Source organism: Sinocyclocheilus anshuiensis, unplaced genomic scaffold, assembly GCF_001515605.1.
Source record: "Sinocyclocheilus anshuiensis isolate Anshui unplaced genomic scaffold, SAMN03320099.WGS_v1.1 scaffold224, whole genome shotgun sequence".
Classification (NCBI taxonomy): Eukaryota; Metazoa; Chordata; class Actinopteri; order Cypriniformes; family Cyprinidae; genus Sinocyclocheilus; species Sinocyclocheilus anshuiensis.
The window spans coordinates 103,430-130,548 of NW_015558577.1; the positions used below are offsets into that span (position 1 = coordinate 103,430).

General features: G+C 36.1%; 1 protein-coding gene across 1 annotated transcript in view; it reads right to left on the reverse strand.

Annotated features, from left to right (window-relative positions):
- The window catches only part of LOC107679722 (unconventional myosin-IXa-like), a 133,487-nt gene that overhangs the window by 45,647 nt on the left and 60,721 nt on the right, over positions 1–27,119 (reverse strand). The window contains exons 3-10 of the mRNA XM_016475361.1: positions 17,417–17,511; positions 17,279–17,341; positions 14,960–15,059; positions 11,557–11,610; positions 7,040–7,137; positions 6,490–6,616; positions 4,473–4,562; positions 962–1,078 (exon numbers count right to left, since the gene is read on the reverse strand). Of these exons, the coding sequence (XP_016330847.1) occupies positions 962–1,078; positions 4,473–4,562; positions 6,490–6,616; positions 7,040–7,137; positions 11,557–11,610; positions 14,960–15,059; positions 17,279–17,341; positions 17,417–17,511 (744 nt within the window). The remainder of the gene's footprint in view (positions 1–961; positions 1,079–4,472; positions 4,563–6,489; positions 6,617–7,039; positions 7,138–11,556; positions 11,611–14,959; positions 15,060–17,278; positions 17,342–17,416; positions 17,512–27,119) is intronic.

Genomic DNA, 27,119 nt, shown 5'->3' on the forward strand with positions numbered 1-27,119 from the left:
CGCTTCGTCATGCCTGGAGCTGATCCGTGCTGCTCGCTGAGGGAATACATCAACTTTGCACTGTGGATCGCCGGATCGGCTTTCACCGTGGACGAAGCGGAGTCCAGCCCGGAGTCGTCACATGTGGTTGCCACAAGCCCGCCGGCCGCGCTGCTCACTCTAGGCTGCCAGCCGTTCCTCACTCTAGCCCGCCGTGTGTGACGCTGTGTGTGTCGTTGTGAAAGCGAAACTACTTTGTTTGGCCTTCCAAAAAAGGACACAACTAGAAATCAGTGGTTAAGTTGTATTTACAACACTGTTCCGGAACAGTTCAACCGCACACCTCGCTTTTCAGAGCTTTGTAAAAATCGACGCGTTTCAGAAAGGTGGGGCATAGAGGAGAAACAATAATGTACAGTATGTGGAAAATAATGTGTTTTTTGAACCTTAAACTGCATAAACACATTTCATTACACCAAATACACAAAATAATGTTCTTTTTAGCAACATCATATGACCCCTTTAAAAGGTGAAGCAGGTTAACATGACCTGAAAAATATTACAATTGGTTGAAACTGAACTTCAGTTGTGCCCCTAAATGTTTAACTAAATTATTCTAATCAATTTAATCAAGTAAGCTTGTGTAGCCTGATCTGTCTGTTCCTTCACTTGCTTAGACTTTATCTCAGGCTTTACTCGAACAAAATATTCGGCAGAAATCTTCAAATGAATTTTACATAACAGCAGGGGCTCAGTCAGTGTGGCTGAATATATCCCATTACATAATGTCTCCATCCATAATTTAGAGATTAAAGCAGTGTGAGCCACAGAAAAACAGGGTGTGTCTCTGTCAGATAAACTCATATTCCTGCTCTGTAATGTAATTGCTGTCAGGTGACTCACTAGGGCTCCACTGTCATCTATGAAGCTAACGCCCCTGCTAACATCCAGCACTTATTCTTTGGTACAGAAATGATTTTACCTTGGCTGATTCTTCCAAGTCTCTTTGGTTGAGCAGGGCGTGATTGATCCGGAACACAATCCAGTCAAAAAGGGCACTGTAGAGAGACTTAGCCATGGAGTCCCTTACCGTCCCAGCCTGCAAAAGAGTGAAAAAAACATCAATTCGATATAATTATCATGACAGAGACCTTTTTAACCAACATAGATGTGAAAATGTGATGATGCAATGCAAAAATGTTCACTGAGACCAAACAAATATTTGGCAATACTTCATTCCAATACTACTTAAGCACTTCAATGAAATATTTGAGCTGGCTAAAAGGTGGGACTACTATTCTAGGCAGACAAACCTCTGATTAGTCATTATTTGTTTATGGTAACATGTCTATGGGCTGTCTTAGCAATGAATAATAACATTTGTTCAGATTTCGGTTTTGCTTAGCGTATCATCACATCCTGTCTTGGGCATGACATGCTGTAATGCAAAGACATATTAGTTAACCATCGTAAAACTCAGTTCGGCAGAGTTGAGTACGCTATTGTAGGTATAGCCTTGATCTTGACTTCAGCTGAACCAGAAAGAAAATATTTTTTCAAGGGCCAACCACAGTGATTAGATGTGTTGATTTAGAGGACTATCGGATGAACTGGAAGAGGAATCTGAGCTGGTTTTCATTAAGGACTGTGGCAGCCTCTCTAATACACATTCGCAAACAATCAGAGATATGACAGTGCGCCATATGTGATCCTTCTACATGAAAGCCTTGTGTGTTCTGGGTCCACGTCACACAGAAAATCCCTGGGAGACTTGTTTTGCTTTCAAATCAGCACTACTCAAAATGCAACCAACATTCATGACCAATAAGGGTTATCTGCCCTCAGTCGCTGCTGTCAAACATCTGCTCCTGTCTCACTACTGTGGTCATCAGTTTTTAGAGTAGGAGATGTTGTGATTCAGTAGGAGTCTTTTGTGATTTGGGCCTCAGTGAGATAGACAAGTAAATCCATATTTTGGGGAAGCAAGGTCTATTCTGTGAGGCACCAGCAGACTAAATCAGACTCTTTTTATTTGGAGATGTGTATGATAATAGTGGCTTTAACCAAGTGAGAGCTGACAAAAAAAAGAAAAGAAAAAAAAAAGTCCTTTGAGAGTGAACAATTGATGAATTCTATTAGAATGTAGTTAAAATGCACCCCAAAATGTCCTTTGCATTTGTCTTATATTTATATCATATGATATAACGTTAAACAATATCACATGCATGCATGCTGTTTTTTTCCATGCATTTTTCCATGCTGTCTCAATATTCTAACTGAATTTCCTGATTAAATGCAGGAAACTGGCATAAAAGATGATGCATACATCTTATGTGGTTTGAAAAATACCCGTATAAGTTATAAATGCCACTGAGAATCGACAATATTCACAATGTTGGTTAATTTGATATCGCCAGTAAAGTCATCACGCATATCTCTTGAACATACAATATATCAGCCAGCTCTAGATGGAAAGGGAGAAAACTTTTATGTGTGGTTATATGAATGACTTGACTCTATATCTGCAAGGATTTTAGGGTGTAAATCTGTAAGCGTATGAAGTTCAAGGAATTTATCAAGTCTACACAAACGGTGACTGTGATTTTAATAAAAGAGTTTGCCAGTCCATTATTTAAAGATGACAGGAGAACAGAGTTCTAATGCTGGATAAAAGCTCTGAAAACCCCATAGCTGGTTCTAATTATGATGATGGAGCATGAAAAAGTCCTTGAGAAACACATTACTTCACTGTGAGCTTCATTTGAGTGAAGGGATGAATTAAGAAAATTAGCAATGTAAAAAATTAAAACTGAAGTAACTCTTTAGGAAGGCCCCAAAAACAGACCGCAAAAAGCTTTATATTTAGACATTGACTGTGTCTACTTGAACATCATTCCATCTGGTTTATTCTGAAAAAGACATTAACATTCACCACAGCTGGGCTACTATTTATTATACCGCATTTAGTCATTTTAAATGATTGATTCTCATGTGTGTCCTTAACAATAACACGCAAAATTGCTAAATGTAGATCATGATGCCTCTTGTAAATTTTGTCATACATAAGTAAAAAAGTCTCCTTCTAGCTCAAAAAACTGTTCAGCCTGACTGACTTTTAACAACCTTTTGTCTAACATTATCCAAAATGATGCAGGTTAATGCATTTAAATGACAACATTAAAAGACCATCTTTTTTCTTACCTCAGCCAGTTTGTATGGGACTATCAGCTTCTCGCCCACTGTCACCGTTTTCCGTGTTGTCAGGGCCTCAATAAGCATTTCCTCCTTGACCTATCATGATACAAGACAGGTTTCTCATTTTTAACATACAAAGGCACAATCAGACAGCTACTAGGGTGGCTTTAACCAAGTGAGAGCTGACAAAAAAAAGAAAAGAAAAAAAAGAGTGAACAATTGATGAATGCTATTAGAATGTAGTTAAAATGCACCCCAAAATGTCCTTTGCATTTGTCTTATATTTATATCATATGATATAACGTTAAACAATATCACATGCATGCATGCTGTTTTTTTCCATGCATTTTTCCATGCTGTCTCAATATTCTAACTGAATTTCCTGATTAAATGCAGGAAACTGGCATAAAAGATGATGCATACATCTTATGTGGTTTGAAAAATACCCGTATAAGTTATAAATGCCACTGAGAATCGACAATATTCACAATGTTGGTTAATTTGATATCGCCAGTAAAGTCATCACGCATATCTCTTGAACATACAATATATCAGCCAGCTCTAGATGGAAAGGGAGAAAACTTTTATGTGTGGTTATATGAATGACTTGACTCTATATCTGCAAGGATTTTAGGGTGTAAATCTGTAAGCGTATGAAGTTCAAGGAATTTATCAAGTCTACACAAACGGTGACTGTGATTTTAATAAAAGAGTTTGCCAGTCCATTATTTAAAGATGACAGGAGAACAGAGTTCTAATGCTGGATAAAAGCTCTGAAAACCCCATAGCTGGTTCTAATTATGATGATGGAGCATGAAAAAGTCCCTGAGAAACACATTACTTCACTGTGAGCTTCATTTGAGTGAAGGGATGAATTAAGAAAATTAGCAATGTAAAAAATTAAAACTGAAGTAACTCTTTAGGAAGGCCCCAAAAACAGACCGCAAAAAGCTTTATATTTAGACATTGACTGTGTCTACTTGAACATCATTCCATCTGGTTTATTCTGAAAAAGACATTAACATTCACCACAGCTGGGCTACTATTTATTATACCGCATTTAGTCATTTTAAATGATTGATTCTCATGTGTGTCCTTAACAATAACACGCAAAATTGCTAAATGTAGATCATGATGCCTCTTGTAAATTTTGTCATACATAAGTAAAAAAGTCTCCTTCTAGCTCAAAAAACTGTTCAGCCTGACTGACTTTTAACAACCTTTTGTCTAACATTATCCAAAATGATGCAGGTTAATGCATTTAAATGACAACATTAAAAGACCATCTTTTTTCTTACCTCAGCCAGTTTGTATGGGACTATCAGCTTCTCGCCCACTGTCACCGTTTTCCGTGTTGTCAGGGCCTCAATAAGCATTTCCTCCTTGACCTATCATGATACAAGACAGGTTTCTCATTTTTAACATACAAAGGCACAATCAGACAGCTACTAGGACTTGTACAGTCTGCATTAATTCATACTATATCGAAAAATCTCTAGTTTCTTCCGCAGTGAAACGTACGGATCACGCTACAGCTTTAATTCAAGATGTGTTTAGTTACATATATGGACATGGAGAAAAACATTACTAGCACCAAGCGGCACTAATGGCCGTGAGAAAGATTTATTTTCAGCTGTTGACTTTGGGGCCTGCAATGTTGAATTGTCCTTTAAACATCCGGTAGCACTCAGAAAATTGGCTTTTTGGGTTGCTTAAGACAGAGAGAGACTGCAATGCAACACAATGAAGTCATATTCATCCAATTCTATATTCTAACAATAATGTAGTATAATAATATAGCAAATAAAAACAATACAGCTATAATGATATTAGCAAATAAACTACAGTATATTGCCTTAGCAGTATATCAACACAACTGTTTCAAATCAAAGTCTGCACACATGGTGCCAGAGACAATGTGGACAATCAAGAGACCTCAACACAGGCCAACGCTTGTTCATTAACACATTAAAGGACCGAAATGAACCCAGCAGTGAACTGTGAAAAAATATGTGTCTGGTCTATGCACACTGGCAAAGATGTCTACATCTAATGTACTAATTATATAAACTCTTTGGGCCTGATGTTGAGTCATTCAACTCTATAATTGTGAACAGATGTGTAATGGCCCATTAAAGCTCTGGACTGGCCTCATCTGCATATATTACAGTGTTTTCAAGTTTCAAGCAGGCCTACACACACACACGCACGTACTTCCTTTGCTGTCTGAGGGCAAATGTAAAAACACTTGAGTTTTCATTCTCTCTTTTCTTCAGAGAGATTCATGAAGGTGTGTGTCTACAGATAAAGGCCAGGTTTGCTTTGATCACGCTATTAGGCCACAAGAGGTCCTGGTATAGAGAGGTATGTACATACATTATGTATGTGTTGAGTTCAAAGGGTCTGGGCAATCACATCCTATTTCCTGTAGGCCCATAGTACAGGGCTCCATGGCCTTCATTCAGGAACTCAATCTACTTCCTTGAGTAGGCCAGTTTGCTGACCAAATCCTGTGCAAAAGTAACCGAGCCTTCCTCTTCCAAATATCTTGAAATGTGTGTATGGTGAATGTGGCAAGTCTGAACATATAGAGCTTGAAACGCTATATTCTAAATCTTCATTATTCAATAAAGATTGCATGTCCAGCAGTATGTCCGAATTAATAGTATTCATAAAACAGGAGGTGAAAAACACCCAGATGACCTACTACTTCAGCCTAGATTCCAAAGTGTGCATTTGATATACACTTTACTATACTATGGGGCCATGGGAGAGGAGCTGTGAATAGCTGTAAAGCGGCACAACTGATGTCACATGACAAAATGGCGGATTTGAGCCCATTCAGATGATTTCATTGATCCTACACACATTTACACAAGATAGAAGTACTTTTTAATGGTTGCAGAGCAAGTTCTTCATCAAATGTAGTTAATTAATAAATGCAGTTAATTTATAAATCAGTTCTCGAGTTTAACAAACTTACTGGTAGCGGTGGTTCTTGCGTAAAAAGCTAATTGGAGGTAAACATGATCAGTGAATAATCAGTTATTTTTATGGGGAATATCAAACAAAAAGTTGTATGGACTACTTTCATGCTACTTCGGTGTCCTAATTGAAGCTTGAATGCTCCTGTCCTCTTACACTATTACACTGAAAAGAGTGACCAGTACTGTTAATTCTTCAAAAGTCCTTTTGCATTTAACAAAAAGGACATGCCAGTTCAGAATAACATGACCTCAAGGAAATCATGTCAGTTCAAATGACAATGCTTCCAGTAGAGTTAACAATGTGTTTTGAGATTCAATGATCCTGTACCTCAAGCAGCTCTGATACCACAGGCAGAACTTCAGGATTGCAGATGTCAATGGAGTCATCCCGGTATATCTTCTTCTTGTATCGGATGTTCCCTAAATGAAGGATAGCTGACAGCAGAGAGAAAATCCTGCAAGGGAAAAGAAAATTGTTCATGTTTCTTACACAAACAGAAGGCCTTTATTAACTCCTTGGAGCCGTGTGGAGAACTTTTTATGATGGATGGACGCACTTTATTTTGTTTCAAAATCTTAAACCTTATTCACTGCCATTATAAAGCTTGGATAAGCCAGGACATTTTGTAACATAACTCCGATTGTATTCGTCTGAAAGAAGAAAGTCATATACACCTAGGATGGCTTGTAATTTTCATTTTGGGGTGTACTATTCCTTTAACTTATTGGTAAAAAAAAATAAAATAAAAATCATCTTTTTATATAATCCATACAGGTTGGAACAGAGAACTTTTTCCTTTTTTTTTTTGAGTCATAAAAATTGCATGCAATGTTTTTATGCATGTGCATGAGGGGGCCAGTGTTTTGGACAAACTCACTGTTTCCGCGTGGCGGGAAGGAAGCCCACCATCTCCATAGCCAGCTGCAAGCGCTCAAAGTCATGTTTAAGATCCTCCCCTTCAACTGTGAAGCAATCCTGCAGGTTTCAACGAGAAAAGAAAGGTTACCAGCACTTCAAACAATTAAACACCAGTTCACACCACAGTCACAGTCTGAGGTTTCCTCATGGTGGTTTGCTATGCAATCGTATAATTTAATCACCTCTAGTATCTCTTCAAAATACTTATAAACATGATGATGTTACATTAATGTATCCAAAATGCTACAGCACATTAACACATAATAAGCTAATAGTATGTTGCGTTTCAGCTGCTTGTATGCATTCAAACACAAATGTGTACAGTAGAGCGGCCTTTTTGGTTTTTGGGGGGCTTATGTGCTGCCAACGCTCCAGAGAGAAACTGTTAGGGTTTGGTTGATTGACTCGGAGCACCATGTCATTATGAAGTTTGGTCAAAAAAAAAACAAGAGCCGACACATTTTTTTGGTTGAAAATTAGGCCCCTGGTGAATGTTAGCATATGCATGTTCTGCCCATGCAGTGGAAAATTCAGAGTGATTTGCCTTTTACACACACGTTGGAAATCTGGCACACCAGCAAAGGCAATACGAAAAGTAGCAATTTATGACTTGATTCATTCCATCAAATGGAACAAGAAAAGCATTTTCAGTGAAGCTGTGTATGTGCACCATCCCACAAAGTAAATCTGGAAGAATCAATTTACACTTTCAGAAATCGCAGCATGAAAGAAATTTCCCATCTACAAGATCTGTAGTTCTCAATGTAGTGTTAAAAACATACACAATATGTTGTGACCATAACTATACTGGCCAAGATAATGCAATCGCCTCATTAAGCCAAATCTGGAAGCAGTTAATAACAGGACATATTTTAGCCAATATTGGTCTTTGATGTCTGATTTCTTAATTTCGCTTGTAAAATTCTATATTGGTGCTTGAATGCATGGAAAAAGACATTGGTCCGATTAGGCCCATACTGATAATGACGGCTTTTTTGGTTTATTTATTTTATTTACCCAAAAGTACTACAATATGATTCAATTTACAAATTATTTTTAGTCTAAAACTGTAAACTGGCACTTTAGTTTTTATTTATATTGCTAGCTGTTATTACAAGGGCTGTCAGCACTTCTGCTCTTTCACTATAGTCGTGCAAAGTGTTGAGAAGGAGATGTATATTGTATAAAAAAGTATATTGTATATTGTATTTAAAAAAAAAAAGCTACTGCTCCGAGTAGGCCCATGTTAATAATGATGGCTATTTTTACCCGTTTTTTTTGTTTTGTTTTGTGTGTTTTTTGTTTTGTTTTTGTTTTTGTGTTTAGTTTTTTTTTTTGTGTTGTGTTGTTGTGTTTTTTGTTTTGTTTTGTTCAAGAGCACTAAAATGATAAAATTCTAAAATAAAATGGATTTTATTTACCAAGTATTTTTATCTTGTAAAACTATAGATTGGCGATTTAGGGCCCTATTTTAACAATCTAAGTGCATGGTTTGAAGCACATGGTGCAGGTGCACTTAGGGCGTGTCCGAATCCACTTGGGAGGGTGCTACGAAAACAATGTAAAAAACGGTCAGCGCCCCAGGCACATGGTCCAAAACGGTTGTACCTATTCTCTTATTGAGTCATGGGTGTCTTTTGGGCATAATGTGCAATAAACACATCAGAGTCTCATCTCCTATTCCCTTTAAAATCCAGTTGCGCTTGCACCATGGCGGATTCGCAAAGCGGAATTTGCAGGAGCAAAGACTGAACGCTTCTCCAGAGAGGAAACTGATCTGCTCGTGCGCAAGGTTAAAAAGTGTACACAATAATAATCTTTTACATTGTAATCCTTTCATTTTTAATATTTGGCATGTTTGTGTGCTGCTGCACGTCCCTGTGTGTGTAATAAGCGTTGTGCATCAGCCTATAAGCACATATTTACTAATGCGCCCTCTAAATAAAAAAATAAAAAAATACTGCGCCAATGACTTTAGACCAGGTTTTAGTTGGTCAATGGCGCAATCTTTTTCAGTTGCCTCAAAATAGCAACATGCCAACAATGCACCTGAACACACCTCGTTTTTCAGACCAGCATGCCCATGGGCGAACAGATTGGCGCAAGTAAATTTGTTATTTGCTACAAAGGTAGTGCTGGACTTGAAAATGATAACTGCATCGGGCTGAAACGAGCAAAAAACATTTGCGCCACGCCTGGCATCGCAATGTGCCAGGTGTACTGTATAATAGGGCCCTTAGTGTAAATGCTGTTTTTTTTTTGTTTGTTTTTTTAAATACTGATCTATACAGTATTGATTTACAATATCGGCAATAATTTTTATATCGCTGCATCTCTAGTTAATAATTTCAAGGGCTGTCAGCACTTCTAACTGCTCTTTCACTATAGTGGTGCAAAGTGTTGTGAAGGAGATGTGGAAGCAAGACTTATGCCATCCACAGAGGTCGGCTCCAGCTGGCAGAGCAACTGCTTCCTACTCACAACAACACAGTCAAATTTACACACACGTCCTCCCCTTAATGAGACAGTGTCTCCTTCATCGCCTCGCTTCATTACTGATGCCAAAATTATAGCATACCAGAGCAGTGGAAAGGCAAACACTGTTGAAACTCTATAAGCTTTATGGTTTGAACCCAGTCCTGCTGATTTGTTTTTTTCTCATTCACATTTTCAGGGTAGGAAATGTTTAAAAAAAAAAAAGTTAAACGTTGTAAAACTTCTCAACCAAAACAGACCTGAGCAAACAGACAGACATATTATGCTTTGGGTTTGAAGCAAAATGACATGGATACATGGATACAATGGTTCTGTACAGAAGCTTCATGTTTCTTGTGCACTTTAACACATTATGAACACTTACCTTCTGATTGCTGTTTATTTAAACAATCATTCATGATAACGTACACTGTGAATTGAAACACAGCACAGGAAGTCCAAAACCGGGCATAAACAGCAGGGGTCTCAAACTCAAATTATACAGTATATATATATATATATATATATATATATATAAAAAGACTTCATCAGCGTAAATGTTTATTATAACGAGCGATCTATTGTTGTTGGGACATTTAGGGGCCATATCCAGGGGCTGACAGTTTGAGACCCCTGACAGAGAACATGCAGACACTGAACCAACAATCAGGAAATACAACAACCATATCAGAAACAACAATCATGCCAACATACCCATGTTGATTTGGTCATTGGTTTGTGTGAGTTGTTTTCATGTAGAGTGTTAAAGTTTATCTCAGACCTCTTGAAATCAAGCTTAATCTAAAGTACGTGGCTTTGCTTGATTCCAAGTGCATGAAAAAAATGTTTACAGCACTAAACAATCAGATCTCCATCAGTAGTCTAGTCACGCCATCAAACAGGGAGCAAGAAATTCACTATTAAAATGCTAGGCGTTATTCCGATTTTTTAATAAATTACTATAGACAAAAGTTTTATTTCATCCTTCAAGTTTGCCAAAACAAAAGGAAAATCCACATTAATCCACTTGACTGTTTAATGGAAGTTTATGGGGCTTATATATTATTTGTTATGTTTTTGTTAGAGCACTGACATACAATCTATAAAAATATTTTATATTTGATTTGTAAAGCTGTCTAAACTGCCCATTCGAGGTGGTATCACTATTCTATGACTATAGGGTTAAATGTATAGTTGCAAACAGCGCACGCAAACAGTGCTTATTTAAGGAGGATATGGCAACATGGTCAATCTACAGTAATTATATGTTCTGTTCATTAAGTTTCATAGTGTAGATGCAGACGAATATACCTGCCACTATCAATTAATTGTGTTTTTGTTCATTATCGCATTACTAGCTTTTCACTTGACCAATATTTATTATGTGAAAATAATTTGAAAGCTACATGCTTTACTTATAATTATTATTAGCATTAATACTTAACTAATTTGATTTAACATTAAATGTTTTTCAAATGAAATTTACTGGTATTTGTACTATGTGACTACAACATTTTTGGTATCGTGACAACAGTATTATTTAGTAATATTTAACCCATTAATTCTCAGCTAGTGAAGTCTGGGATAAGTTCTCTGTCATTAGAGTCTAAGATCTCAAGTTTACATTTGTAGCACCCTCCCAATGCAAATAAAGCTTGTTTGTACTGTTGCTTATCAGTCTTATCCAATCAACTGTTGTGTTTACTTGTCAACAGAGATCTGACCGAGATGCCCAGAGTTCAAGCTATTTATAGAAGCAGAAGAATTGCATGACGGCAGATCAGGGAACACCTCTAAAACACAATGACCAAACAATATGCACAGCCTAAGAGAAAGCCAGTGAGATGCAGTGAGCACACTAATTACATCCCAAGCCACACACACATAAACACAGAGGATGGGAGTGGTGTATTGTGCGAAGGAAAAGCTATATATGGAAAGTGATTTGTGGAGCCAGTGACTCTTCGCTGTACAGCAACGACACATTATTTCAATACTGACCGGTTCGTTCTCATAGTAATTTTCCCAGTGCAGCCTGTGAGGTTTCTTTGTCATCTGGAAGTAAGGTAGATGGGTTTAGAGCAACATTCCACACAATGCCTGTTAAACACATGCAGTTTTTAAATGGGAGAACAAAAGCATTATAGAATATAGCCACATGCTCTGGGTTAGAAACAGAAAGGCTATGCTCGGAATGGGATGCTGCCACACTACTCATACTATTTTCTTTAGTATGTACAGTATAATGTGCACAAAATTACACATGGAATACTCAGATGACCCACTACATTTGCTAAAAGGTGCAGTAGGAGTTATCCCATAATGCAATGGACTTAATCTCCAATTTACAGTTTGATCATTCAATTTTAACTGCAATTTCAATGTCTTTCTTAACTTATTATGTGACTGGACTGGACATTTCTGGATAAAAAAAAAAAAAGCTGTGTTTTTCAGTGCAGCATACCATGGTTTGAAACATTATTGCTGCACCCAACAAACTGTTTCAGTTTGGGGAATCAAAATACATTCAGTAAATTCAAATAAATAGCCTACTACTAATAGGCTATTTAGTAGTATGCTAGTATTCCATTCCGACAAAGCAAAAGCACAAAATGACATATATACCAAATAGATTATGACAAAAGATGGCACACACTGAGATGACAGATCTTGAAATGGGTTATATGTGAATTTTTATATCCAGGAGAAATGAATGTTTACCTTTATAAGGATTTATAAAATTAAGAATTTTTTTTAATTTATAAAGAATCTGATAAAACTTTACAATGAGGCTGTATACAGTATGTTAACATTTATATTCCAATAGCTAACAAGAAAAACAATGATTATTAATCATGGTTAATTTGATATGTATTCTATATAATTAATAAATTAAATGCTGTAAAACTTGTTGATTGCTTGTTGCATCTAATGCATTAATAACAAATTGAACCTTACTGTGAAACGTTAACGAAAACCTAATAACATTTAGTATTTGCTCTTGCCTAAACAAGTTTTCAAAACGGTTTGACTGTTAGCAAAGCAAAACAACTACAACCACAGCCAAAACTGGGCATATACTGTATTTCTCTGAATGTTTTTTTTTTTTTAAATGTGAATTCTCCACATTTTTGAGGCTTTAAGACATTAGAGACGGAAGTTAAGAAAGAGCAACTATAATGGTACTTGAAAAAATGACAAGAATTCACACCTCTAAAGTTTCTTCCTTATTAAGTTTCTCAGCTCACTGGAGCCTTGGACTTTTGTATGTAATCCTAACTTGATATTTCTGTTTTTCCTGCTGAATATGTAACTGCATAGAGGAGTTTGTGTGTGCAGCCAGCGCCAGATGGACGCACGAGATCAAGGACAAAAAGAGGGATTCTTGACTGGAGACAACGGAGATCCTCTATGAGAAACCCCAAGACCTCTGCTAGTGACTGTCAAACGCTGGTCAAAATTACTGAGTAGGAATGGGTCATGATGACTGTCTAGTCAACCAAAAACCCACTAGTGGTTTTGATATTTTTAGTGTGTGATGTGAAAGCTAGCCAATCAGACTGCAGATTTTAGCTGTTTGTTCGCAATGGAAGATACACAAACACAGACATATTAGACAAAAACTGTTATTAACACATGCAGTGTTAATATTCCTGAGCATTTAACATTTCATAAGACAAAATAGTTACACAGACAAACAAAAGACTGGATGGCTGCATGCAACAGCTTTTCACACAGAAACAAAAGCATGAGGCAGTTGTGTGTTATGGAAATGAGGGGCATGTTAGGAGCACAGGGCTGCTTTCTGTGGGGGGATTAGGTTTTAAAGCGTCTCTGTGTGCGAGACCACTGGGCCAGCTGAAAGGAATGAACTGTGGAATCTGTTTCCTCCATTTTCCCCTCCTTCCTGTTTGCCCAGTGAGAGTGAATCCGTCAATGGGTCTGCTACGGCCTCAGAGAGCAGCTGCCTGACACGCACTCATGACAAAAACTGACTCCACAAGGGCACACCACAAAAAAAAAAAAACTGCTGCCATCCAATTTTGTCAACAAAGCTTTGTTGATTTTTAAGAGCAGAGGCAGCGCTCCATGGTCCTGACATACAGGTACTTATGATGAAAAAAATTAAATATTGATATCTTCTCACTACACATACCATAACAACATCCAGCTCTACTAACTATGAGGTTAAAAATCTATCATAGTAGGCAGCAGTACTGCACCTTAACAATGGTTGACACCAGTCATAAAACAGAAAAAAAACACGACAACACAGTGTGTAGCTATTACTGTCACACAAAATCATGTCAGAGGACATTCCATACTAAAGCGGGACAATCTAGCTCCAGCACCTGAAAAAAGTTAGGTCACTGATTTTGTGAAAAAAGATGGAGCAAAAGACATCTCAGTATGCAGTAAGTGCTGATCAACAGTTATTTTGTATGCTTTTTGTACAACTCTCTCTCAGCCTCCCTACACTCACATTTTCACATTTTGATTCATTAACCAAAAAATAAAAAAACACAAAATAAACAAAGTTAAAGATTAATCTGACTGATAGCATTTTTTTATTTATTAAAAAAAATATATAAAAATACAAATCTATAGTGCTATCGCTAAACAAAATCTATAAATGATTCCTAAAATCATCATTTACTCACACTAAAGAAGCAATACAATAGTTATAGCAGAATGTCCAAGCTGTTATTGACTAATTCTATTTATTGAATTTAACTGAATATTGAATAATTCTATTATAGTGCCTTTTTAAAGATATAGACCCCAGGTTACCACATACTTTAATTGTATGGAAAAGAACAGCATGAACATTCTCCGAAATCTCTCTTTTTGTTTTCCATGGAGGGAAAAACAAAACAAAACATAATCTTTTTTTTTTTTTCCCCTTTAAAAAAAAACATCCCAGGATATTGTCATATGTGGACAGCTCCATGTGTAAACAGTGGATCTCTTAAACCACCTTTCAAGATGTTGAGAAACGCATGTTTTCTTTGTATATTTCTTTGTCTTGATGCACCCAGGACAATGGACAACAAAATAACTGTCTACTATTGCAGCTAGTTCAGACTAGACTTGAAAAGAAAACATTCAAGCAATTAGAACATTTGGAAATGCCCACACAAAAATGTGCACAAAACTTCACGGAACATTGTCCGTAAGCCTGACATCAACATGCAGTGACACACTGGTCATGAAATCAGAGACCCTCCCCTCAATGAAATTCGATCTCAAGTGGTCACAGGAGACGCATGTTAACGCCAGATGTGAATGGCAATGTGTCTCGGCTGACCACTTGTGATCGGATCATCTGAGAAGAATGTTAATACCAGTAGTAAATAGGGTCACTGATGGTGAGTATGGTGCATGCAGCAGTATCAGGCCGTACCTGATTGAGGTAATGGTATTCTTCAGGCTTTTTGAGGTGGAACAATGTCCTCTCCTCTTCACTCGCCCCTGCCAGCAGGTAGTAGAACACATGGTAATTCCTGGAAGAACAAACCAATGTACAATCAGGTGCAGTATGAACATATGTGCCTATAAATACATAAAGGGTTACAGTTTGGTCCAGATGGGAGCAGCTTGGATTATGTACAACTGACTACCACCTTAAAAAGTTCCTTAAGTCACAACAGGTTTATAGGAAGGTTTACAGGTTTATTTTTGACTTGAATTTAATGAATTTTAATTCAGAAATTGAAAACATGTTCATCAAAGAAGAAGTGCATTCAAGTCATTGTATGCACTCTCAGGAAAAAAAGGAACAAAAGCTGTCAATGTGACAGTAACTTTTCAAAAGGTGCACTTTTGAACCTTTTAGATACTAATATGTACACTTTAGGTACTAATATGCAGTGTTGGGGAAAGTTACTTTTAAAAGTAATGCATTACAATACTGCCTAAAAAAGTAACTAATCACCTTTTTATGGAAAGTAATGCATTGTTACTTTTGAGTTACTTTTTAAGGCAGGGCTTGCTTGTTTGTTTTTAATATAAAAAAAACTTCTCCTTTTACAAATGTAAAAGCCCTTTTCACAACAAAAGTGAAATGAATAAGCCTCAGTAGAGGGCGCAGCTCAAACATATTGCATGAAGAATATGACGCAGGAGAAGAAAATTCAACTATTCAGCAATAACAAAAATGAAACACAAATGTGTCATTTTTGCTTAGTATGGTTGAATTGGATCATCGAAGGTCAGAAGCAAAGACACTGGTTAATAAAATGGGATTAAATACATAAATTATATTTATCTTATTTAACATTTTATTATTGCAGGTTTGTATAATATTCTTGAGTTTGACTGTTTTTATTCATTTTGAGGAATGCTGAATCTGTTTTTGTGCAGGTGAGATGAGTAAATGCATGTTCACATTTAGTCTAGAACTACAGTAAGCATCATGTTCACACAGCACAAACAACGCCTCTGCACTTACTCCAACATGAGAGCTGTCAGTCAATACACGGGTAACAAAGTGGCGTTACTTATTTGAAAAAAGTAACTCAGCTATTTCCATCTAAATTAAAAAGTAATGCGTTACTTCACTAGTTACTTAAAGTAATCTGATTACGTAATTCTCAAAAACTGAGAATGACAAAGAGATAGCTTTTAGGGTTGTGACGGTGAGGACATTTTCCCACCAGTTAATCGACGCGTAACAACACCGGTAATACCGGTATCACCGTGGGGGCGGGGGCGTTCCCTCTTTTCCTAGCTTTCCTTCGCTTTTAAATAGCTTAAAAGCGCCGTGCGCATTTTACTTTCACTTTGAAACAGCGGCAATTTGGCGTAAAGCAATTGTTCATTTTTAGTTCATTTGAATTTTCCCTCTTTTCCTCGCTTTCCTTAGTTTTTAAATAGCTTAAAAGCGCCGTGCATATTTTACTTTCACTTTCGAATTAGCGGCAGGTCGGCATCAATTGCTTGAATGCAACAACAAAATACAACGTCAAACTCACTTTAGCCTATATATAAAACATAGAACTTTTATTAACAACACTGGATAAATTAAATCTGATCTGTGATGCGACTGTCCTTCGGAACGCTGCATTGAGCAGCCGCATTCAGTTTTTAATTGTAGTGTCTGTACTTTTACTGAACTAAATGATTTTTATTACTATAAAAAATCTAAACGACGGTGGGGGTCGGTGCCACGGTGGGCAAGTGACATAACCGGTGTTGCGGCTTAACACCGGTATCACCGTCAGCACCGTCTATCGCGGCAAGCCTAATAGCTTTACTGATTGTCACTTTATCATGTTTTGCATCATATGATGCTAAGCTGCTTTCAGTTTGATAAAGCATGTCCCCAATACTCAAGTACAGTATGACTGATGTGATTTACACCTAACTCCCAAAAACAAGGACATTATGTTCTGTTTCCTTCATAAACCCTTATGCCATAAAACCAGTGGGACTAGTAATGACAGCCAGTAGATAAAGCTGAGAGTCACACATATAAACTGAAAAATTACTCTGACAACACTGAACACTGTGGAGAAATGATTCCCACATGTTCACTACTGGATTTATTTCCTCATGAGCTTCTACCAAATCTACACTCTCTCGAGTTTAAATAAACTGTTGTCTAGTCCAGTATAATAATGTCCATTTAATTACAAAATATTTAAATTCAGCAGCTGACTTAATTTCTTAACTGTTGAAATTAATATTCAACAGCATCAACAAATCATACAAGATCTCATACCTTTCATTGTGTTCCTGATAGACGAGCCGGGACTTCTCCAGCAGGTATTTCTCCACATATGCCCTGGATAAGAACAAACATCAAATTAGACAGGGCTTCAAACACCTCTACAAGACTGCAGACTTATGCAGCTCTTACCCTCTAACTGTGCCACTTTCCTGATAGTTCACCTGGATGAACTTCCCAAAACGGCTTGAGTTGTTATTATGGGCTGTTTTAGCGTTGCCAAAAGCCTGTGAACACAGGAAAAACAAACAGGTGGCGGACTTAAAATGAAGGGAAAAATGAAATAAATAAATTCAATATATCAAAAAGAAAAAAATATGCTATGTCAAAGTGGGCTTCAGTTGAAAATTCAGTTTAAGCTTATTTGCTTGTTTATTAACTAAGTTTCGACTTAATTTTCAATTGAAGCCCACTTTAAAATATTATGGCTGCCATTGAAAACCATAAAAAAAAACTAACTCTGGCATATGCATACTTTACCATTTAAATAACGGGCCTATAGCATTCTTGTTTCATATTACAATAATTACAATTAGATTTAAACCCTTAAGTTGCCATACAAATCATTTTAAAAATATTCATTACAAGCTTTACAAGACGCTATTACAGAAAAACAAGGCAGGAAAAAAACATGTTTGTCAAGCCAACGAACCCACAACTGTAAATGTGTGAAGAGGTTGGCCATACCAGTGCATTCACATACTGTAGAAGTTTTAAAAGCACAGACTGTTTAATTGTAGGGGTCAGTGTGAGAGGGTGAAAAATTATGAAAAATAATTAAGAGTGTGATGCAAGACAACTTGACTAACATTGTAAGTGGACTGCAACAAGAAAAAAAACAAATGTTTTGTAAGACCACACTAAGTCTGTTGTAAGCGTCCACTACATCCCCTTTCGGCCTGTTTTTGTTATGAGCCTGCCTGGAGAGCAGGAAGTTATTCAGTTGTGCATAAATGCTCTCGTTATTTGTAGCTATGCCACAAATAAACAAATTCCTCAGTGGAAGGAGCTGCCGAGGTCCGTCTGAAGGGACAGCGCTCGCTCCCGGCACCCACGGCCGCTCCAGAGGTCAATCTTGCAGCCAAGTGCACCAGACGCACACCGCCCTGTTATGAGTCAGACTCTCAGAGTGGGTTTTACGGCTCTCGGGGGAAGCAAGGACAAGCCGTTCTGCCACAGACGAATGGAATTCTGGGTAGGGCAGCACCAGTGGCGTACAGCTGACAGCCATGAGCTACTGTAACAGTCCAGCCATCATGACGCATCTAGCCAGCTATGTTAAGTAATGTCTTGAATGTCTAGATAAGGTTATGTCAAACACAGAGATAACTTTACAAATGGCCTCTGGAACCCATGTTGGAAAAGTCTATTTAGCCCTTCACGATGAACAGCACTTGCCAAACATCAAGTGGATGTTGCACAGTTACTCCTCTGACATATTAATGAACGGTGCTTCAGAAATTCATCATCCGCTCCGCACACTAAATGGAAGAGGCCTGGACGCTCCAGGAAAACGGGTCAGACGAGGACAAAAATCAGCCATTAAAGTGTCACCTCAACTCTTCCTGTGCAGTCAAAGACATAGCAATACTTCACGGCTATCACAGGCTTGCTGAGGCCAAAAAACTTTAAACAAACATGGAGAAAAGAGTGAGGATGGTCTACCAGACTTCTTGATACTCAACATTCCTGTTACTGCAGGAAACAGCTGCCATTAAAATCTGCTGAGATTCACATATCATGTACAGGGGTGCGTTTTCCAAAAGCATTTTTAGCACTTCTGTTTAAAAAATGAGGGTCTTTGAAATTAGAAACATAAACGTGTGATTTTATTTAGGCTGCGTAACAGGTATTTATTATAATAATAATAATTATTATTAATATTATTATTTTCTTCATCATCATCATATTTTCAGGGCTGTCAAGTAATTACATTTTTTATTTAATTAATTCATGCTGTGCCAATTAACTAATCAATCGAATTAAATTAATTGCACATCAATTTGAGCTGAGAAATTACCCACGAAGTCATTATAGTGTTAAATGAGAATAAATTGAATAAACATTACAAAAATAGATTTAGAAAGAAATATTTCGATTCAACATAGAATTTACGACACAAACCTTTAAGGCTACAATGTGGCCATAATTTTTTCAGAAGCTGCATCTGAAAAGTATTTAAGTATATTTGCAGAGACTGAGGTGGCATGAATGCATTTACACTAATTAGAATTGCATAAATAATGCTAGGAGATTCATGGGTTTAAAAGGCCATTACTGAATACTGAAATATTAAAGTCTTTCTTTCTTTCTTTCTCTTTCTTGCTTTCTTTCAAAAAAATGATACTCTAAATTAGGGCTGCCACTAACGACTATTTTTATTTCTATTAATCTATCGACTAATTTATCGATTAATCGATTAATCTAAACGATTAATTTCCCGCACACAAAATCAAATATTTTACTTAAGAATATTTTATTCAACTATTTTATTAAACCAAATTAAATCCAAATTTCTATGAAATCCTTTTTTTAAAGCAAAAGTAAAGTGCAACATAGAGTGCAAGAAGCAAGTGTCCATCTCATAGTCCAAATCACTGAAATCAAAGTTCAGTATTATAGTGTAAGAATGACAACATATCCACGTGTTCTAGTCTACTAATAATAAAATTATAATAAAAAAACACTTTTTAAAGGAGTATTTACCAGAAAAGTTATGTATCAGAATTTATTTAGGAGAAAAATGTAAATGTGCAGTATTTCTGAAAAAAAAAGGAAAGTAAACAAGGAAGTTTTTTTTTTTAATATAAAATCAATTAATTGGATATGCTTTTCATTATTAAAATTTAATGGAACCATTAAAATGGAATCCAGAAAATTATGGAAAACAGAATTTGGTAAAGATAAAACTGTAAAACTCAATTAATTAGACAGGCTTTTTGATTAATAAAATTTAATTTAACCATTAAAACAGAGTATAGAAAAATGAAAATGGAAAAAAAAACCAAACTCACAACAACATGCAGAGATGGAGTTTGAGATGCTCCACATGTAAATGATATCAGTTCCTGTGGAACTACTGTGAACGGAGCCGCTGTGTGACTCATGTACTTAACCTACACGCATGTAAATAATTAAAGCGCATATACTGTATTAGAACTGCATCGCATATAATTATTTAATTAAATCGTAGCGTTTGTGAATTCACAATTATGCTTAATTATGATTTTTAAATGGGTTTAATATATCATGCAGCCTTGGGAAATAGTCTAATAATGTGTTTTATGGATTCTCGTCCGTGAAATGCGCCACTTCCGGTATTTTGCCGGTTAGTCAACGCCAGCAAAATGAAGTCGAGGATTTTTAAAAATCGAATAGTCGAATAAAATCGACGAATCGCGGCAGCCCTACTCTAAATATGAAAAATGAAGTAAGTGACTGTCTTTATGAATGGGTCACTGAATCATTGGCTCACTCGATTCGCTCAAAATGTGGATTCATTCTGTAAAGAAACTGCTGCGTGTAGCTCGGAAAGGCAGAATAGTTCTGCTTTCGCTTTGGAACTATTTTCGTTGGTGAAATTGAACAAAAACAGACTATATTGTGTATAAAATACCACAATATTAACTTATTTATTGAACTGTTGCATAAAATCAATATCATATTTGCAATCATGTTGATATTCGGTAAAAAAAACACTCTTGCTGGTTTGATATTGCTGAACTATATCATATACTATAAATATAAGACAAAAATCCATACAGGGGCAGTTTTTGCCCTACATTTTGAATTTTAGGGGCATATAACTACATTCTAATAGGCTACATCACACAGATAGTCGTCCTGCATCATGTTCATCAGCAACTGCATGCAATGTAAGATGACGTACAGGTCTCTGGGCTGAGTGCATTAAATCCATTAATAATTTTTCCATAATCACACCAAATTAATGTGTTACATAGACAGTCTTAATCATTGTTGTTATTATGTTACTAAAATATTTATTTCATGATGGTCTTTTTGATCCGCATTGGTTGTAATATAGTGTCAAACCACTGTCTGTTCACTCTTTTTGGCATTTGCAGTATTAGCCTTTAAATTCCTTCATTTGGATGATAATAAGCACTGTCAAAAAAAATTGTGATTTTAGCAGTAAAAGACTGTAAAAATGCTACAGTAAAAACCTGTTAACTGGTTAACAGTAAGTTTCCATACTATATTCGGTGAATAAATGTAATTACATTTAATGTGATTTTACAGTAAAATACTGTTAAAAATACGGTTTTTGGAAGTGAAAAAGAAAAGTCGTTGTATAATTTACAGTGAAAAAACGTAAAATGACACTCCCAGAATTCCCTGCATGACACTTCATATTTTATGGTTTTTTGTTGAAATAACATGTTTCTCCTTAGTTTTTTCTTATCAGTTGTTTACACTAGGGTTTAATCTTACATCTAATGTTGTTAAATTAATGTTTATTGCATTATTTCAGTATCATGTGTGTCACCATGTTGGGGGTTATGTTTGTGTGAATGACACTGTGCACCTTCTATATATAAGTATTGTCCTCCTCAGCTGGTAGAAAAGCTGTTTGTGATGAGCTCTGGTTCATCATGTGACTTTCTCATCACCACCAGTTTTTGGTGGTTATCAGTGCATTACAATGGTTCAAAACAGATATTAGTACTTCAATATGTTGGTTTATTAACATTACATCAGTTAATGAAATATGGTATTTTATTGTGAATTTAAGATAAGTCTGTAAAACCTAAAATGTTGCTACCATATTTTTTACGGTGAAGTTCTGGCAACCACAGCTGCCGGTATTTTACCGTAAATGTCACAGATTTTTTTTTTTTTACAGTGAGTGGTTGGAATTTAAAGCACATAATATTAGCTCAAATAATCACATTAAGGCGACTGTGTATATATTGCGAAAGGCCTGCTATGAAAGGGAAGGGTGTATTCTACCCCATCATGCTCTGCTGCTTACTGGCAGTGGCAAATCCTCCACAGATGAAATAACAAAACAAAAGGCTTTTGTCTTGAGTTAAAGGTCTTGATCTCATAGGAGAAGTTGGGGGAGTGAATAAACGACTGAGAAGTCGAATTCATCACAATTACCGAAATCTGCTCTGACACACATTGAACTGAGAATAAAATGATATCAAAAGCAGGAACGGGAAGTTTGTGGCTTTTCCCGGCACAAGACACAGGGGAACGTTTAGCAAACATATTTTGGATGAGCTCCACAGAGGGCGTTCAGTGTAAGAGCTTGTGAATTGATCTCAGGGGCTGAGAAATGAAATCATTAGAGCATTCTGTCACTCACACAAACACACAACAACAACCCGCTCTGATCTCACGCCACGTCTTCTAATGGACCGCATCAGGTAAATATTATCTCTTGGCCAGAGAGCCATCACAGGGGAAATACTCTCAAAACAGTGTCAGTGTGATAAGACCATAATCCTCTCCACGTGTGAGCGCAGAGAGTTTGCAATGTGTTTGGGCCTGCAGAGCCTCAGGTGCCTCTCTTAACCAGGCGCGAGTGTAACGGCATATGTTTATTTCTATAGATCAAGTATTCCCCAATTCTTTTGTCAGCTGAACCCCTTTGATTTTTAAATATTTACTTGACAAATCTCCTGAGATGTTAAAATTTTAATAATTTAACATAACATTCATATGTTCAGTTCTCTGATGTCAATGGTCACAACACATGCAGGTAAACAATTCAAAATTTTCAGAATTTTTCATCTTTTTTAGTAAGTGGTTTATTTTGAATTTCTTTTATTAGTTTACATTTTATATTTCATTTATTGATTTTAAATTCACAGAATAAATTTGAAAACATATTACAACACAAAACAGATTCTTTTCCACTATACAAAAAAGGTTCTATTAAACTCCAGTAATATTTCAATATTTTATAATATAATAATATAATTACATACAATTACAATGTGTTTTTACTGTTTATTTGAAATACATCTAAAAAAAACTGCAACCTTAATGAGCATAAAAGACTTTTTATAAACATTTTAAAATATATATTTTAATATATTTAATTTCTTTAAAATTATTCCAACCCTTTGAGCAGTAGTGTATATACATTTATTATTATTTGATTTATTTTAAAAAAAATTTTGACAATTAATTTTGCATACACGCACTCATCTGAGTTAGAGCTTGTTGGTGGATTGTACATTTAGGCACAAAAATTGATAGTATCGCAAAAATCAGCTGGGTTCAGGTCACAGGGTTACTTCACTTTCAGTGACAACAGAAATGTTACTTAGAAACGTGTTGTGTGGCTGTTTTGGACACTGTAAATCCCCGGTGGTGGAGTGGGTTTAGTCTGACTAACAGCACTGGACACAGTCATCCAGCCTGTGTACTTTGTGATTTCTCTGAGGTCAATGCCAGCCTCACCCAAAACTCCTCCAAAATCACTGATGACCAAAGACACGTCAGTTACATGTGTCATACACTGTCTCTGTGAACACACTACATCACTGCTAAGCTATGACTGTGACTACAGCTAAAAATGATCACATGCTTTTTTTTACCACTATAGTTTTATTCATATTTTGATCACCTTATATTTTTACATTTTCAGTTATCATTTTAATTTAAGTTCTAATATTTAAATCTTGTTTTATTTTGGCTTTATTTCAATTAACAAAATAGTTTTTAACAGTTTTAATTAACAATAATAACACTTCTGCTTTGAGATAAAGATTTAACAGTGAGCATTTAAGGGCCTCTAAGAAAGCTCCATGTTTTGAAATGTCATATGATTCATTCAAAATACTTAAGTAACTTCCAGTAAGTGTTTTTCTTGGATTGGACTCACAACACCTTAGGAATTACATGAAAAGGCACTAATAAATCAGTATTAACATCAACAACTACTTGAGCTCATTGTAGAAGCCTGGAGACACATGCAAATTTGTTTCCTTGTGGACTGATAACTCCTGCACTTTGACTGCTGGAAACTACATGAAGCCAGCCAATCAGATTTAAACTTGCCGTTTTGAGATAATTCGCAATAAGCCTTATACAATGCATGAAGTGTCAAGTGGGTGGGTCGTGCAATTCACAGGAAAACATAAAAACAGCATATCTGTGTGTGATGTTTTACTGCACTTTATAAATCACTCTCAATAGGAATGAGCCCATCGTCATATCATTAGGACAGTATCATATTTGGTTGCCTTCCAAGTGTTTTGGCACTCTGTCATCACCTATATGCTGTACAGACTATCCAGAAAATTACAACAGCACTCATTTTCCCCATTTCCTCTTTCAGTTTCAGACTCATGTGCTGTTCTGCTAAGTGACTCACCTCTTGGCTTATGCCAGAAATAGGAAATTTTTCCTGGATTACAGTGCAAAGGCACAAAAGGAAGTTGCACTACAGAGTGTGATAGTGTTTTGAGCGGCCTAAATGAAGTCAATCCTCCTGAGTGTCTTTAGATTATCTGTGGGACGCATTCAGTTGTTGTAATGGGAGTGGCAGCTTGGCTAATGCTGTGCTCTCTGGTCAATAATAATTCAGTCTGCCGCTGTATGTGACCGGGCCTGTTCAGGGTCACACTGAGCCTCATTGATTCAACAACACAGCCCAACCCAGCCCAACATACTGTTAAAGAAGAAAAAAAAACACAACTAAAAAAATAATGATCCACAAGATATCATTGCTCTAGGTCAACACTATAACTAGTAAAAATACAGCGATATTGTGCTAGTCCAGGGCTAGTATTGCAATTCCTTTACATCTGTATACATTTCTATGTATGGTCTCAAGAAGAACGTTAAAAAAAAATATTTGATATATTTTTTTATTTTATTTTTTTGTGATGCACCAAAATAATTTTTTAGAAACCAAAAATAGTTTATTTAATAATCAAGAAATGAATCAAATATATTTATTAATCAACACTGAAATAAAAACTGAGTTGTATGAACATTTAATTTGCAACGGCAGCTTTTAAATTAACTTTTTAAATTGTATAATTAAGTTTCTACTCCAATTTATTGTTGAAAATTATTATTATTATTTTTTTTTAATTGAGATATATACATCATCTGAAAGCTGAATAAATAAGCTTGATGTATGGTTTCTTAGGATAGGACAATATTTGGCCGAGATACAGCTACTTAAAAATCTGGAATCTGAGGGTGCAAAAAAAATAAATAAATAAAAATATTGAGAAAATCAACTTTAAAGTTGTCCAAATGAAGTTAGCAATGCATATTACTAATCAAAAATTAAGTTTTGATATATTTAGAGTAGGAAATTTACCTTCATGGAACATTATACTTAATATCCTAATGATTTTTGGCATAAAAGAAAAATCGTTAATTTTGACCCATACAATGTATTTTTGGCTATTTGGCGACTTACAGTATGACTGATTTTGTGGTCCAGGGTCACATATAAACATTAAAACAGTTGCTGTAATAAAAACTCGTTTTCATGTAAGATTTTTCAAACAATCATTAAATAATGAAGACAACAAGTTATAACGAATATGTATTACTGTGCATATATTTAGCAAAATACTACTTTCGAAATATATTTTTTCTAGTTTACTAAAAACTAATGGAGACTTGTCACAGCACTTACATTTTATTGCTCTTTTGTTGGTTTTGATTGCTTCTATTGTCCTCATTTGTATGTTACTTTGGATAAAAGTGTCTGCTAAATGACTAAATGTAAATGGCAGAAAGAGTGGTTCACGTGCCACTTGAAATGACACGCTACAGCAATCTGTCACACCACATTTAAAGGGTTAGTTCACCCAAAAATGAAAATTCTGTCATTAATTACTCACCCTCATGTCATTTCAAACCTGTAAGACCTTCGTTCATCTTCGGAACACAAATTAAGATATTTTTGATGGAATCTGAGAGCTGTCTGACCCTGCATAGACAGCAACGCAACTGAAATGTTCCCAAGGAGACGAATTGTTAAATAAAGTCGTTTTTTTTTTTTTCTTTTGCACACAAAAAGTATTCTCGTAGCTTCGTATAATTGCGGATGAACCACTGATGTCACATGAACGAAGGTCTTACGGGTTTTGAAACGACATGAGGGTGAGAAATTAATGACAGAATTTTCATTTTTGGGTGAACTAACCCTTTAAGACCATCAAAAGACATTTATTGTTTCATAAAGTCTCAGCTTTTAAATTCTGTCAAATTTGTTTCAAAGTAGCACCAAGCATATTGCGAAATCATTTGTGAAATCATTGAAGGGGTGGTTGATTGCGATTTCACTTTTTTAATGTTAGTTAGTGTGTAATGTTGCTGTTTGAGCATAAACAATATCTGCAAAGTTACGAAGCTGAAAGTTCAATGCAAACTGAGATATCGTCTTTTAAAATTCTGGCAGTTTAATGCCTACAAAAACGGCTGGTAGGGACTACAACAAGTTACTTCCCGGGTTCGTGACGTCACAAACCCAGATAAACCCCGCCCTCGGGAAAAGGCAGCAAAGGGGGCGAGGCCATGCTGCGCTGCTTTAGAGAAAAGGAAGCGAAAACTAGAGTAAAAATAGTACGTAAAAATCTATTCATATATGAATCGCGATTCTGTCTGCTAAGGATTCTAATGGATTCACAAGTTTCAAAATCAATGTTCTAAAGCAGCGGTTCTTAATACTGTTCCTCATGTCTCCCTGCTCTGCATCTCTCTCTCTCATTCAGCTCAGCTCCAACAATGAACTGTTCCAATTATACACTTATTTTCACATAGCTATGAGAAGCGTTAAACATGGACGCGCGTGCAGTTGCCGTACTGTATTAAAGCTTTAATCAGGATAAAA